Genomic DNA, 14,852 nt, shown 5'->3' with positions numbered 1-14,852 from the left:
CTGCCCTTAATGGCTTTGTATGTAAATATTTAATTGGCTACAAGAGTGATTACTGGTGGTAGTGACAAGTGTGGGGAAGGAACGTCATGGTGATTTTGATGGGAAAATTGTTTAGTTGTGCAGAATAGCACTTTTGGGTGAATGGAAAAATGAAAAGAAAATTACAGCAGACCCTACGAAAACAAAAGCAAACCTTAAGGAAAAAAAGAGAAAAACAGCAGATCCTAAGAAAACAAAAAACAGCAGGCCCTAGGGAAAAACATAATAAAGCAGACCCTTAATGGGGAAAAAAGAAGCAGACCCTGTGCAGAAAGAAAAAGAAAAGACTTTCATGGCATTTATGGTGCAGGAGACACAGGTTCAAGCATCAGCTGCTTCAGAGATGTGTCATAGCATTTCTGAAAGAAGCTGATGAGAAAATAGATATATTTTTTAAATTGATGTAAATAAAGCAGATTCTATTCAGAAAATATAAAATGTACTCTGAAGCTCTTGTGGTGGTGATAGTGTCCCTACCTCTGAATCAGAAGACTTGGGGTTCAAGTCTCACCTGCTCCAGAGATGTATAACAGCGTGTCTGAACAGATTGATTCAAAAATATCTATGAAAGCAGACCCTGGGATGGGTCTGCAGAATTGTCTGGGCTGGAGCTACTCTTAGTGCCACTATTCGTGGTATGCAATTTTAGTGTTCAACAGTAAATGATGCTCCTCTCCTGTTGAGTGCTCCATGCAAGTTATTACACCAGGGATATTGAATTAATTCTTTATTTACCTGGCTTGATTCCAATGAGGTTTTCTTGGAAAAGGTTGAATGAAGTTGGAAAAAGGTTAGCTGAATGAAAATTATATATCCTTATTCTCATAATTATAAATATATTATAAATGTTGACAGTAAGCCTTGTTTTTAGTATGGTTTATACTTATGTATTAATGGGCACCAATGAATCACTGAATTTTATGATCACACTGTATGAAGCGCCAAGGACAGGTCAGATTGGACCTCACTGTGTGTTGAACCTTGTTATGTATGTTGGAAATGCGCAAACTTTCTTTTATTTTGATGGTGTTGATTCCTGTTCCCAGGTATGTGGTCGACTATAAAAAGAAAGAGTTGATAACAATAAAATCTCCTTTCGTCAGACTTCCATTGTCTGAAAGGCAAGTTGCACTCAAGATAAATGACAATGGAATTCAGGACAATCTGAAAAGGACCAAGGTAAGGAGCCAAATTGTGTTTTAATATCTCAAATTCTTTTAGTATTGTATCCTTTGGCTTTGTTAGGTTGAATGGCTAATTCTGCTTTTATAGCTTATGGTTTTAGGATCTATCTATTTAAATTTCAAACTTTGAATCTCAGCCTGAGTAAATCGTTAATATCTTTGCATATCGTTAAGTTCCCTGCCAGGCATCTGTCATACATAAAACAGTATTGAAGTGCTGTGTTTAGTTCTGAATTAGGAGAAAGTGAGGACTGGAGATCAGAGTCAAAATGTGTGGTGCTAGAAAAGCACAACTGGTCAGGCAGTATCTGAGGAGCAGGAGAGTCAACGTTTCAAGCATAAGCTTATGCTCAAAATATCGACTCTCCTGTTCTTCAGATGCTGCCTGACTGGCTGTGCTTTTTCAGCCCCACATTTTTTGACTAGTTTCTCAATTACCCTACTTAGTTTGCCTGACCGTGTCCATCATTTTGGTGTACAGGCTGAAGTTCCTGGGCATATTAGTAGATATTATGTAGTAATAAAAAAAAAGATATACTTTGTTAAAACTTTTTGACTTGCACTCGTCTGGACATTTTACGAACATGCAAGTTCAAGGCAGGAAAGGCTCCATTCTACCTTCGTGCCTAACCCAATAATCTTTGACTCCCCTGTTAGTTAAGAATATTGTTTACCTCTGCCTTTGAACTATTTAGTGACCCTACTTAACCAGTCTCTGGGGAAGAGAGTTTCAAAGATTTCTTTCACTCTGAGAGGAAGCATTTCTCTTCAACTCCATCGGAAATGGAAGACTCCTTATTTTCTTTTTTGACCTAGAACAAAGTCTGGCTGTTAACTGTCAATCAGCATTAATGGGTGCATTCTCCATGGCAATGCCTGTACCAATCACTGTCAAGTTGCCACTCTTCTCCAATGATATATCAACGTGGGTTTTCCCCTTGAATTTGTATTCTTACAAAAGGTTCTATATAAAACATTGGTCAGACCACAGCTAGAATACTGTGAAGATTTTTCAAGTCCCACATCCTAAGGAAATATATACTGGATTTGCAGGCAGTCTGGAGAAGATTCACTAGACTACTACCAGGTATGGAGGGACTGTCTAAAGCAGGGACATTAAGTAGGCTGGACCTTACTTAATGAAATTTAGAATAATGAGAGGTATTTTATTCAAACATGCAAAATCCTTTAGGGACTTCACATGGTAGATGGAGAAAGATTGGTTCCCCAAATGAGAGAGTCAAGGACTGTAGGGCATTATCTCAGAATAAGATGTCGTATATTTGGGACAGATGAGGAATTTCTCTTCAGTGGATAGTGAATCTGTGGAATTCTTTACAGCAAAGGGCTGTCAAGCCTGGGTCATTAAGTACATTCAAAACTGAAAGAAACAGGTTTTTAATGAGTAAGAGTATCAAGTGTTACTGGGAAAAGGCAGGAAGATGGAGTCCTGGATTATCAAATCATCCATGATCTCACCAAATAGCAGAGCAGGCTCAATTGGCTGAATGGCCTATTTCTGATCACACATTGTTTTGTTAGCCTGATGAGTGCAAGACAAAAAGCTTTGACAATGTTTTTTTGAAAGTAGTTTTCAGGTTCTGTACTACCAAATGTACTACTGTGGGTGGCATGGTGGCTTAGTGGTTAGCACTGCTGTCTCACACTTCGAGAGACCCAGGTTCGAGTCAGCCTTGGGAGTCTGTGTGGAATCTGAACTTTGCAGGTTAGGTGGATTAACCATGTAAACATGGGGTTATGGGGACAGGGTAAGGGTCTGGATCTATATAGGATGCTCTTCAGAGAGTGGGTACAGACTCGATAGACCTAATGCCTCCTTCTGCATTGTCTGGGTTCTGCTTCTATGAAATGACTATTTGTAATACTAGATACTTAGTGTTATGAAATCAGCTTCTTAATTATGGCAATGGATGTTTGCTTCACTACATGTTTGCATCAATTCCAGGAGTTTAGAGACTAACTAAATCTTTTAAATGTTAACACCTTGTAGTATTCTGTTCATAATCGTATCAATATATTATTAATGTAACATTTCAGAACTTGAGTTCTAATGATTAGAACTATGAAATCACTCCTTGGTAATTTTTGATCTAAAAGTTAAGGATTTTAGTTGTGATGTTATTAGATGCTTCATAAGAACAAAGTGTTGAGGTCTAAGTTGACCTCTGTTGTATGCATGTTAGTCGTTCTGGTTTCTCAGCCAGTTTTGCTGGATAAATTGCATATTGTAAAAATGCTGGAGCCATTCTTGCTAACAAAGAATACTTAAAATATTTCATTCTGATTTCAGAAATTCTTTCAGTAATAAAATGAACATGTTATGACTTGTTACTTGGAGCAGACATTCTTGCTTAAATAATTAATTTACCTGAGGATATACAAGTTAATGCACTATGAGCAGTCCCAAAAACATAACACATGTTACACAAACTAATTAACTTAAATACTAATCTGCATCAAAATTTGTTTGAAACAAAATCAGAAATTGCTGGAAGAGCTCAGGAGGTCTGGCAGCATTTGCGGAGAGAAGTAGATGTTTTGGGTCTCTTGACCCTTCAGTTCTCTCCAAGCAATTTCTAATTTTTGTTTCAGAATTTGTTAGCATGTTTTTACTACTTGCTTTGTTGTCACTATACCCTGTTAGGTTTTGTATTAGTAAGCTAAAGCTAAATGTCTTCTGATATTTCTTTTTAAATCCAGTTAGTTCATGTAAATGAAATTCTTACCTCCCTTGTGCAAGATATATAAGAAACATTGGATATAGAACATAGAACAGTACAGTACAGAACAGGCCCTTCAGCCCACGATGTTGTGCTGACCACTGATCCTCTTGTATGCACCCTCAAATTTCTGTGACCATATGCATGTCCAGTAGTCTCTTAAGTATCCCCAATGACCTTGCTGCTGCTGCTGCTGGCAATGCATTCCATGCTCTCGCAACTCTCTGTGTAAAGAACCCGCCTCTGACATCCCCTCTATACTTTCCTCCAACCAGCTTAAAACTATGACCCCTTGTGTTAGTCATTTCTGCCCTGGAAAATAGTCTCTGGCTATCGATTCTATCTATGTCTCTCATTATCTTATATACCTCAATTAGGTCCCCTCTCCTCCTCCTTTTCTCCAATGAAAAAAGTCCGAGTTCAGTTAACCTCTCTTCATAAGATAAGCCCTCCAGTCCAGGCAGCATCCTGGTAAACCTCCTCTGAACCCTCTCCAAAGCATCCACATCTTTCCTATAATAGGGTGACCAGAACTGGACGCAGTATTCCAAGTGCGGTCTAACCAAAGTTTTATAGAGCTGCAACAAGATCTCACTACTCTTAAACTCAATCCCCCTGTTAATAAAAGCAGAGTACTGAAGCTCCAGTAAATGCTTTTGATAACACCCACAATTCATGTACTTTATTGAAAATAGAGTGCCACAAAATATGTATTATTTTAATGTTTAAGGATTTAAAGGCAGATGCCTCCAAATGGTTACTCTGCTGATTAAATGCTAAAATTGCATCTGTTCTTTGTAGTCAATCATTGTTTGCTTTAGTCTAAAGGAAGTTTGGAAGCTTTGGAAGTTCCATCAACAGACATCGAGCCTCCACTCCCGCCTAAACTTGGTCCAAGCAAATATGCAAATCTTAAGAATCAACTCACCGCTTCAACTAATGAAGGTAATGTGATGAATCAAGAAATGGCAAAATATTTCTGCTTAGATCTCATGTCTGAATAGTTGCTGTTTTCCTGAAATAATTTTACAACGATATGTGTCTGAAACATGAACAATTATAAACCAGTGTTTGAGAGTGATATGTTTTAAGTGGATGGTAAATATTGGTGTACTCTTTTGATAACACTTTGCACATATATCTGCTTATGTTCAAGTAAAATAGAACTAAAAAGCAATCAGGTGTACTTTTGTCCCTATACATACCTTTAAATAAAGTGCCCCCATCCTAAAACTTGTCTTTCTACATTCTATATGCAAGTGCTCGGTCTTAGAGTGGAACCTGCAGAAAACTCTCCCCAGTTTGTAGATCCTTCATTTCTCACTAGATTTAACTTGCCCTTTTGTTTTATAAAAAATATAAGGAAGTTGTTTTTAATGTTTCTAATAACTTCAGATTATACATTATTGTTGAATTACTTTCTGTAATTTGTAAATATTAGAGGAAAAATGCAAATGCCAGAAATCTGCTGAAGTGTCATTGCCCAGAACATTAATATTTTACAGCTTTTTGCAGGTTTGCTCCAGTTTACTGATTATAAGCTGATATAAATCATAATGTAAATAAAATATATACACTGAAATTATTTATTTCTGAATATAAACTGACAAACGTAGTAAAAGTGAAACATGACTTCAACTCTAGTAAAATTTAAGTGACTTATTTATTTCCTCCCTCTTTGTTTCAATTTCTTTGGATGATAATTGCTTTGAGGAGTATGTAACAATGAGAAATTCAGATTATGGCTAATTAATAGGTTGATTGAGAATAGTGCAGATTGCTTCCTTGTGCCACATTGAAAGACCACTTTTAAGGTATACAAGACTATTATTATCTTCAGTTCCTATTGTGATAGTGCAGACAGGTTTTCGCTGGTTTGCTTATTTTATTACTCTGTTAGATACCTGGCTGAAATCAGGAGTTCATCTGGTGTTTGCATGTAATCTGTATCTTGCAATGTAGCTAGTTGACTTATGTATAGTTAATAAATCCAGTGTTCTGTTCACAGTAAATTATTCTGTTTTAGTGTTTCTATGATAGTGGTAGCTGAAGTATGTAACAGGTTTTTTTTTCAAGTACATAAATGTATATATTGTGTGCATCTCTGTGGATCATGACCTGTCTCAGGTGTAAAAGGAGCTGCATTTGTTTAACTAGACTTTTTGTTGCTGGTGGAATGCTTTGTAATAGGAATGTGCAGCATGGGAGCGAGAGATGGGTGACATGCTGTGCTTTAAACAAGGCATTATTTTAATTTAGAATGTAGAGCTACAATATTTAGAAGGAAACATGTAGCAGCAGTGTGACCAAAAAAAGTGTATACTAGGAGATGATGATATTTGGTGTCATGGTTAGGGATTATTGGTGAGAGTTGCAAATTTAATTGTTACTTGTTCGCAGGTAATATTGCCTCAAAATTTTTGATACCCTCACTTTGCTTGGAAGGCATAATGTAAATGCAGTTAGATTTTCAGCATTCAACAATGCTTTAAATCCTGTGGTTGCAGAATAAATAGAATTTCATTTTTCCAAAAAGACAGCACATAATTTCCAATAGAAGCAATTGATTTTGAAAAATCAACTTGAAGGAGGGAGGTTAAAAAAAAAATGCAATGGAATAAAGCAATTTTGCCAAGTTTATCTACTGTGTCTACTTTGCACTCCCATCTCAAGTTGATATGCTAGTACATTGCTTACTTTAATCTTTGTTCCACTTAGTACTCTTTCTTTTCTGTCGTCTTTTACTCGTCCTTCTCCACAGGGAAGTAGTTATTGAACAGTGTTATGGTTTTACAAATAGCTGTTGTTAAAGTGCAGGTTAGGAAGTGATGTTGATAGTTTTATCGAAATCTATCCATAACCAGTCATATATAAACATTTACATTCACGCTACTTTTCATCAATGGGTTACTGGATGACATCAGGACCAAGGATTTGATTAATTGTTCCCTCTGTATCCCAGTAGACTAATTGTAGCATTTGGTCATCACCTCATTTGGAAGTGTTTTACTTTGCCCATAACACGTCACATTTGAGCTGCTTTGTGAGAATCCTCAGCACACCATTTAATACACTTATCCAACCAATCTTTATTCCGAAAGGGTGAACCTGAGTATTTCCTTTCAAATTTTAGAATGAAAAAGGTGGAGTTAAATTTAGTGTTGCTATAATTAACTCAACTTTTAGTGAGAGAAAGATTTGTCAGAAAGTTGTACGCAGATGTCTGTATTGATGATCTACTTGTAATTCTGCAAGGTATGCTGTACTATAGCTGTGGAACAGGTTTTAAGGCTTTTCAGAGTATGGAAGTCCTAGATGGAACATCTTACAGTTCAATTTTCATTTTTAAACATTTTGAGTACTGAGTTTTCTTCGCATTACAAACGTTGATTACTTGGAAGTAATAAATCACTGAATTGTTTTCAACCAACTCCTTTGTTTGAAAAAGACTGAATGGTAACAGATTGGCTAATAGGTCTTTACCATATGAAAAATGACAATAAACTGATGCTAATATAAATCCACTTTACCAGTGCAAAAGTACTACTCCAGTACTCAAAGGGTTTATTTTTGGCTATTCCAATCCCCTTAATATACCCCACCATCATTATATTCCAATCTGTCATAAAGCTAACGCAGCTTTCTGTTTGATTTTCATTCTTTCCCGTGTCCCGGAATGGGATAGCTGAGTTAGTTTACATCTGGTTCTGACATTTAAAAGCTCCTGGAAACCTTGTGATCATGGTGGTGTTTACCTAGATTTCGCTGACCTAGCCCTTCTGTTGTTTTTCAGTAGTTAGAGTGTACCTTTTGTGTCTGTGTGTACTGCTACCTGTACTACATTGTCGTTGTCTTATTGCAGATAGTGGTCTCTCATCCAAGCCCATCAACCCACCCACTCCTGCCATGTTTAAGTATCGACCAACATTCAGCAGTTCAGATGCAAACCCCAAAGTCCTCTACCATGCTGCTAGTGATAAGGTGAGGAGCGTGCAGCCTCCGGTGCTAGACATTAAGCCTTATTCGTTACGTTTTTCTCAGAAACATGGGAAATATTAGATAAGTTGACTAGAATGGGAAAAATTTGAGAGAAATGTTAGCACAACTTTGAAATGGCACTTTCATCCACTGCACTAACCCTTTTTAAGCCACTGCACTACTTGTTTCTAGAATCTTAAGAAAATGATGTGAATGTTATACTACTTTAATAATTGATTATTGATTACCTTATGGCATGTTTTGGATCGCAAGTAAAAGGAGCTTGGGATTTGTATATCACATTAATCTCCGAGCATTTCACACATGAATTTCTCTTGCCACGCAGTGACATTTAGGTAGGTTTAGAAGATTGCTATTTGTTGTTATTTGTTATGATTGATAATTTGTGTGGTCAATAAATATGCTTCTGTAGAGTTTGTGAAGGAATTTGTTCTGATGTTTTTAATACCTATAACCAACATATGTTTCACTTTATAAACAAATATTGCCAATGGTCAGTTTCATTCTACAAGACATCTGGCAGTCCATGACTTCTTATTTACCATCTGTTTGATCCTTTTAAAATAACTTACAATGAGCATCTATTCATCATTGAGCCTTTGTTGGTTATTTAACATCTATGCTATCCTGTTCTTTCACAGTGGGAGGAACATACAGAGGGGAGAAATATTGGAAAGAAGAATTTATTTTTTCTTTGCTCTGAGTCTTTGGGGAAGCAAATTGTTATAAAATGTAATGCACTTCATCTGAAACTGAAAATGAGTAGTTTTCTTGTTTGTGAATCGATTATAACTTTCAGATTTTATTTTAGAAATGGTTGATTTGCCAAACAAAATTGAATTATCTGTTGTGGTTCTCTTCACCGAGCTGGGAACTTGTGTTGCAGACATTTCGTCCCCTGTCTAGGTGACATCCTCAGTGCTTGGGAAACTCCTGTGAAGCGCTTCTGTGATCTTTCCTCCGCCATTTGTAGTGGTTTGAATCTGCCACTTCCGGTTGTCAGTTCCAGCTGTCCGCTGCAGTGGCCGGTATATTGGGTCCAGGTCGATGTGCTTATTGATTGAATCTGTGGATGAGTGCCATGCCTCTAGGAATTCCCTGCCTGTTCTCTGTTTGGCTTGTCCTATAATAGTAGTCTTGTCCCAGTCAAATTCATGTTACTTGTCATCTGCGTGTGTGGCTACTAAGGATAGCTGGTCGTGTCGTTTCGTGGCTAGTTGGTGTTTATGGATGCGGGTTGTTAGCTGTCTTCCTGTTTGTCCTATGTAGTGTTTTGTGCAGTCCTTGCATGGGATTTTGTACACTACATTGGTTTTGCTCATGTTGGGTATCAGGTCCTTCGTTCTGGTGAGTTGTTGTCTGAGAGTGGCTGTTGGTTTGTGTGCTGTTATGAATCCTAGTGGTCGCAGCTGTCTGGCTGTCAGTTCGGAAATGCTCCTGATGTACGGTAGTGTGGCTAGTCCTTTGGATTGCGGCATGTCCTCGTTCCGTTGTCTTTCCCTTAGGCATCTGTTGATGAAATTGCGCGGGTATCTGATTTTGGTGAATGCATTGTAGAGGTGTTCTTCTTCCTCTTTTTGCAGTTCTGGTGTACTGCAGTGTGTTGTGGCCCTTTTGAATAGTGTCTTGATGCAACATCTTTTGTGTGTGTTGGGGTGGTTGCTTTCGTAGTTCAGGACTTGGTCTGTGTGCGTGGCTTTCCTGTATACCTTTGTTGGTAGAATGGAATGGAATGGAAAGGACAACCAACTCCCATTCCTAGACGTGATGGTACAGAGAACACCTAACGGAGAATTCAGCACAAAGGTATACAGGAAAGCCACGCACACAGACCAAGTCCTGAACTACGAAAGCAACCACCCCAACACACACAAAAGATGTTGCATCAAGACACTATTCAAAAGGGCCACAACACACTGCAGCACACCAGAACTGCAAAAAGAGGAAGAAGAACACCTCTACAATGCATTCACCAAAATCAGATACCCGCGCAATTTCATCAACAGATGCCTAAGGGAAAGACAACGGAACGAGGACATGCCGCAACCCAAAGGACTAGCCACGCTACCGTACATCAGGAGCATTTCCGAACTGACAGCCGGACTGCTGCGACCACTAGGATTCATAACAGCACACAAACCAACAGCCACTCTCAGACAACAGCTCACCAGAACGAAGGACCCGATACCCAACATGAGCAAAACCAATGTAGTGTACAAAATCCCATGCAAGGACTGCACAAAACACTACATAGGACAAACAGGAAGACAGCTAACGATCCGCAACCGTAAACACCAACTAGCCACGAAACGACACGACCAGCTATCCTTAGTAGCCACACACGCAGATGACAAGTAACATGAATTTGACTGGGACAAGACTACTATCATAGGACAAGCCAAACAGAGAACAGGCAGGGAATTCCTAGAGGCATGGCACTCATCCACAGATTCAATCAATAAGCACATCGACCTGGACCCAATATACCGGCCACTGCAGCGGACAGCTGGAACTGACAACCGGAAGTGGCAGATTCAAACCACTACAAATGGCGGAGGAAAGATCACAGAAGCGCTTCACAGGAGGCTCCCAAGCACTGAGGATGTCACCTAGACAGGGGACGAAGCGTCTGCAACACAAATTCCCAGTTTGGCGAACAGAACCACAACAACAAGCACCCGAGCTACAAATCTCACAAACTTTGAATTTAATTATCTTTAAAAATATTGGACTCTCCCGGAATGAAAACGTTTGGAAGTTGAGATGAAAATCAAACTGTTTTGGGGTGATGCCTAATGCTATACTTTGCATACTCCTGACCATGAAGCTTTGGAATCAGACATGTATAAAGCATTGCAAATGAAGTAACACAACTGTGTTGTAATTTTAATATGATGCGAGAGGAATTCAGATTGCATCAGCAAGTCAACGTTATGATCTTTAAAGGGTTTGTCTACTGTCAACCTCCTATGATCTTTATCAGCTTTCTCTATCTACTTCATGTGATTTCTATATAATAGTTGAAAATTATAATGTCAGTATTTGCCAATTTGAACAAGAACAAATTAAGTACTTTTACTGAAGAATTAAAAAAGTTGGTGGCAGCAACTGTGATTGTTGAATAATAAAATTGATTATTCCTGGTAATTGTCTTATCTCCTGCTTTGTAGATTTCCACACAAGAGGGACATAAAGAGGGAGCTATTATGGAAGAGTGCAGCAGGGCCCATGATTACAGGTCCGAGCCAAATCTCGATATTCCTGACTACAGATCGCCATCTCTTCACAAGACGTACCAGTCATCCCCCTTCCAACTTGATTCACTCTCTGTTAATTCTCGTACTCTGAGCCTGAAATCTGCCCACAGGAGAGGAACAGATAAGGTTCAGATACACCAAATGAAGTCTGATGGCTCATCCCCCAATCCGTACAAAAACATTTTTGGTCCAAATTCATTGTCCAACAGGAATGGAAGCCTGTCGTATGATAGTTTGTTGAATCCCACCACTACACACCCTGGGGTAGATACCACTGTACATACTGGAGTGTCGGCTGTGGGATACCATTCACCATACCTGTCGGCCAAAATGTGCCAGATCCGAGGGGTGAATTTCCAGCGCCAGCCTGTGCAAGGTTACAGTCCCAATCATAGAGCCTCACCACCGCACCAACGGGAACCTTCACCTGTCCGATATGACAACCTCTCGAAGCAAATCATGGCCTCCATTCAGGAGCGAAAGGCAATGGAAGAAAGAGGGCAACTCCTTCGACCCTCACCTGATTCAGTGTTTCTAGATTCAGGGGCACATGACACACCTGGGTCATATAACCTACAGCAAGTGAACACTTTACCGGATGACTCGAGAAGGACAACCATTGGTAAATATGGTTCACGAGATAATCTTCTGTCTCCTGGCAACTACAGCACAAGGAACCCAGTAATGCGCACATCTGCTTCCTCCCTCTCGAGCACGGTGTCAAGGGTGACAAGGACTTCGACAAGTTCCCTTCATGCAGATATAGCAAACAACAATGTGCAGTCCCACCACACTTTGCAAAGCAGAGCTGTTGAGACTTCATACAGGTCTCCGGGTCATCAAATCACATCTTCCTCATTAGTCAGGTCCCCCTCCTATGGGAGCCAAAAGCCTCTGTCCTTCGTCACTGCTATGGAAATGTCAGAAGGTGTGCCTCAGCCTCTGATTACCCCCTGGTAGGTAATGCATCTTGTTTTCTGAGCCTTTCTAAGCTGTGTCGGCAGTGTAAATTCAAATTGACTGACTTTTGTGTGGATTGAATAAGAAAGAAAACTATCATTAGGTCTGTACAATAAGGTGAATTATAAAATTAAAACAAATTGACAGAAGTTCAACATCTGTGAAGACGAAATAGAATGTTTTGAGTACAAAATAACAGTTCTTGAGAATAGTGGCCTGATGTATTTGTCTAAATAAAACCCCAGAGCAATACCTGAATGTGCCATTGTTGTCTTTTTGTTTTTCAGTGATGAGGTTCAGATGAAGGCAGCTCACAGCAAAATTAATGGACAGCCAAAACGTTTATCCAGGATGGATAGCCGGATAAGCTCAACTTCTAGTTCCCATGGTGCTATGGTCAGTCCCACCAGGCAGCCCAACGTGAAAAAAGTGTCGGGTGTAGGTGGGACCACCTATGAGATCTCGGTGTGAACAGCCATCAACCACGGCAGCTGTAAAGCTGGATGCACTGTGAAGACTATCGCAGCAGCTGTGTGTTATTTTTTGCCCAACAAGCTGCAGCCTTATTTCTCTAGAAATAGTTTTACAACAAATCAGAAACATGGTTTCAATTCAGGGCAGGCCCACTGCAAACGTTTCTTTTGTCATTTTATTTTCTCTTTTGCTCCAAAAAGTGATTTTTTTTAATCCTTTATCATAGAAAGGATGTACAGTTTTTGTTGAAACTGCTATTGTACACTTACCTATCCGTTGGAATCTTGTGTAAAACTTTGTGCTGTGATGGTTTAATAGTAACCTGGACTTCTGTAATGATTTTATGATGAAGAGTTTTAGTCTGGCCTGCCAATCAAACCTGCTAATACTAGCTTGACAAATGTAATACTTTTTATTTTGTGTTAATAGATGTAGCCACAATTGTGTGGCACCAAAGCTTGTTGGTTCCCTTCCTTCTCCAGAGGAAGTGATGCTCCTACATCAGCCAAACGATATTTTAAAACTCTGTCCTCTAGGAGACTTTATGCCATTAGACAACCTATCAGATATCCTTGTATGTGAGTATATGTGCGTGTGTGCACCTGTGTGTCTATTAGAGCTTGTTTGGGAAAGTTAAAGGGAGAGTGCATTGTTATAATGCTTCAAACCTCAAAGCTTTAAGAATGTTTGATAATACAAATTATTAAAGTGTTAAAGTTTCCTGTCAGTAATGAAATGTTGAAATGGACAGTGTATATAATTTCATAGATTTCTAGAAGAGGAGTTGGTCTGTGCTAAGACTAATGATGAAAAAGTATTGTAAACAAGCAAATTGGCTGTTATTCCATCTCTTGACTGGTGAGGTTTCAGAGTTCAGGCTGTTTTCACACGGCTGCAAAGTAATGGAATATGAGATACTTGCACTCTTGTCTCGCACATGCTACATTTTTCATTTTTATCATGGTTTTAAGGAACTGCTGAGGTTATGTTATTTCCTCCACATCTCTCATAATATTGGTCTAGGATTGGGAAAAATTTCACCATTCTTTGCCTAGAATGACAGCTGGGCTTTAGTTTGCTAAAGAGGGAGGAGAAAATCCATTTAGTATCAACTTTTTTCAGTGTGATGTCTCATGTATTATTTTAATTGCAAAGAAAGATCTCAAATATGTGTCTAACATGACTTTTTAAGCTAACATCAAATGTCTGATGCAGTGAAATTAGCCACTTAAAATGGACCCTGGTTTACTAATGTCAAGAACCTTGAGGATGCAAATATTTTTAGTTCTGATTCAGATCTTTTCATTCTGTGTTTTGGTCCTCTTGACTTAACATCAACAGATCTGATATAGATCTGTGGAATTAAATGTGTCAGATATTTGCACTGTTTGCAGTGAGATGAAACAATCTTTAATTCTCAGGTTTAGTTTGTTTTAGTATAAAAGCCCCATAGTGGCTCATGTAAGCCTCTCATTGGCTGTTTGGAAAGAACATTGACACATGTTGCATCTCTGTCATGTATATCTTGGATATCATTAGGCTTCATACCATCAGGGCCAGGAGCACTTTTGGAAACAATCATGGTGGTGTTAACTTCAGCTTCCTCTATAGGTCTCATCAGAAGATCCATATGCCTCTGCTTAGTGTATGATTTAAAATTTATTTATTAAGATCGGCTTTCCTTGTTATGAATTAATAGTTTAGCACTAAATACCCTTTCTAGTCCCATTTCAGATATGGGCTAGAGAGTAACAACAGGGACCTCCACAACTTGATGAGCAAGTTGTCTTCTATTATTTTTATAAAGTAATTGAGTCTCCTTAAATCAAGATTTCTTTACTGCAAATAGTTTTCTTGCTCCACAAAAATATTCACAGTTTATAGTTATTAAGAAAGGAAGGAATGAAGAGAGGAATGTAAATTAATAGCTTTCTGTGCTATTACATTAAAATTTGAGTTCAAAAGGCTTACTCAGCCCATCAAGCGTGTTCTTTTTGAAACTCAACTATTTTGTTTCTCTCATCACTGGCTCTCTTGCAAAACAAAGTAAAAATTTATTTTAAACACTTTGCAGAATCGACATCAGGTTGTAATTTATTCCATAAATTTAAGCCTCCAAGTTCGTCCTTCACCTTCATCGCACTAACTTTTTTTTCTCTTGGCTTTGTTGTACCATAGTTAGTTTGCTTTATGATCCC

General features: G+C 38.7%; 1 protein-coding gene across 1 annotated transcript in view; it reads left to right on the top strand.

Moving 5' to 3' along the window:
• zdhhc8b (zinc finger DHHC-type palmitoyltransferase 8b) overlaps window positions 1-12,839 on the top strand; it is a 233,969-nt gene extending 221,130 nt beyond the window's left edge. Inside the window, exons 7-11 of the mRNA XM_060843910.1 lie at window positions 1,086-1,218; window positions 4,786-4,909; window positions 7,827-7,945; window positions 11,134-12,176; window positions 12,468-12,839. Of these exons, the coding sequence (XP_060699893.1) occupies window positions 1,086-1,218; window positions 4,786-4,909; window positions 7,827-7,945; window positions 11,134-12,176; window positions 12,468-12,651 (1,603 nt within the window). The 3' untranslated portion in view covers window positions 12,652-12,839. The remainder of the gene's footprint in view (window positions 1-1,085; window positions 1,219-4,785; window positions 4,910-7,826; window positions 7,946-11,133; window positions 12,177-12,467) is intronic.
• The last annotated feature ends 2,013 nt before the right edge of the window (window positions 12,840-14,852 follow it).

Source organism: Hemiscyllium ocellatum, chromosome 24, assembly GCF_020745735.1.
Source record: "Hemiscyllium ocellatum isolate sHemOce1 chromosome 24, sHemOce1.pat.X.cur, whole genome shotgun sequence".
In the NCBI taxonomy this organism is placed as follows: Eukaryota; Metazoa; Chordata; class Chondrichthyes; order Orectolobiformes; family Hemiscylliidae; genus Hemiscyllium; species Hemiscyllium ocellatum.
Note: the sequence above shows the minus strand (reverse complement) of the source record. Positions and strands in the feature narration are given on the sequence as shown.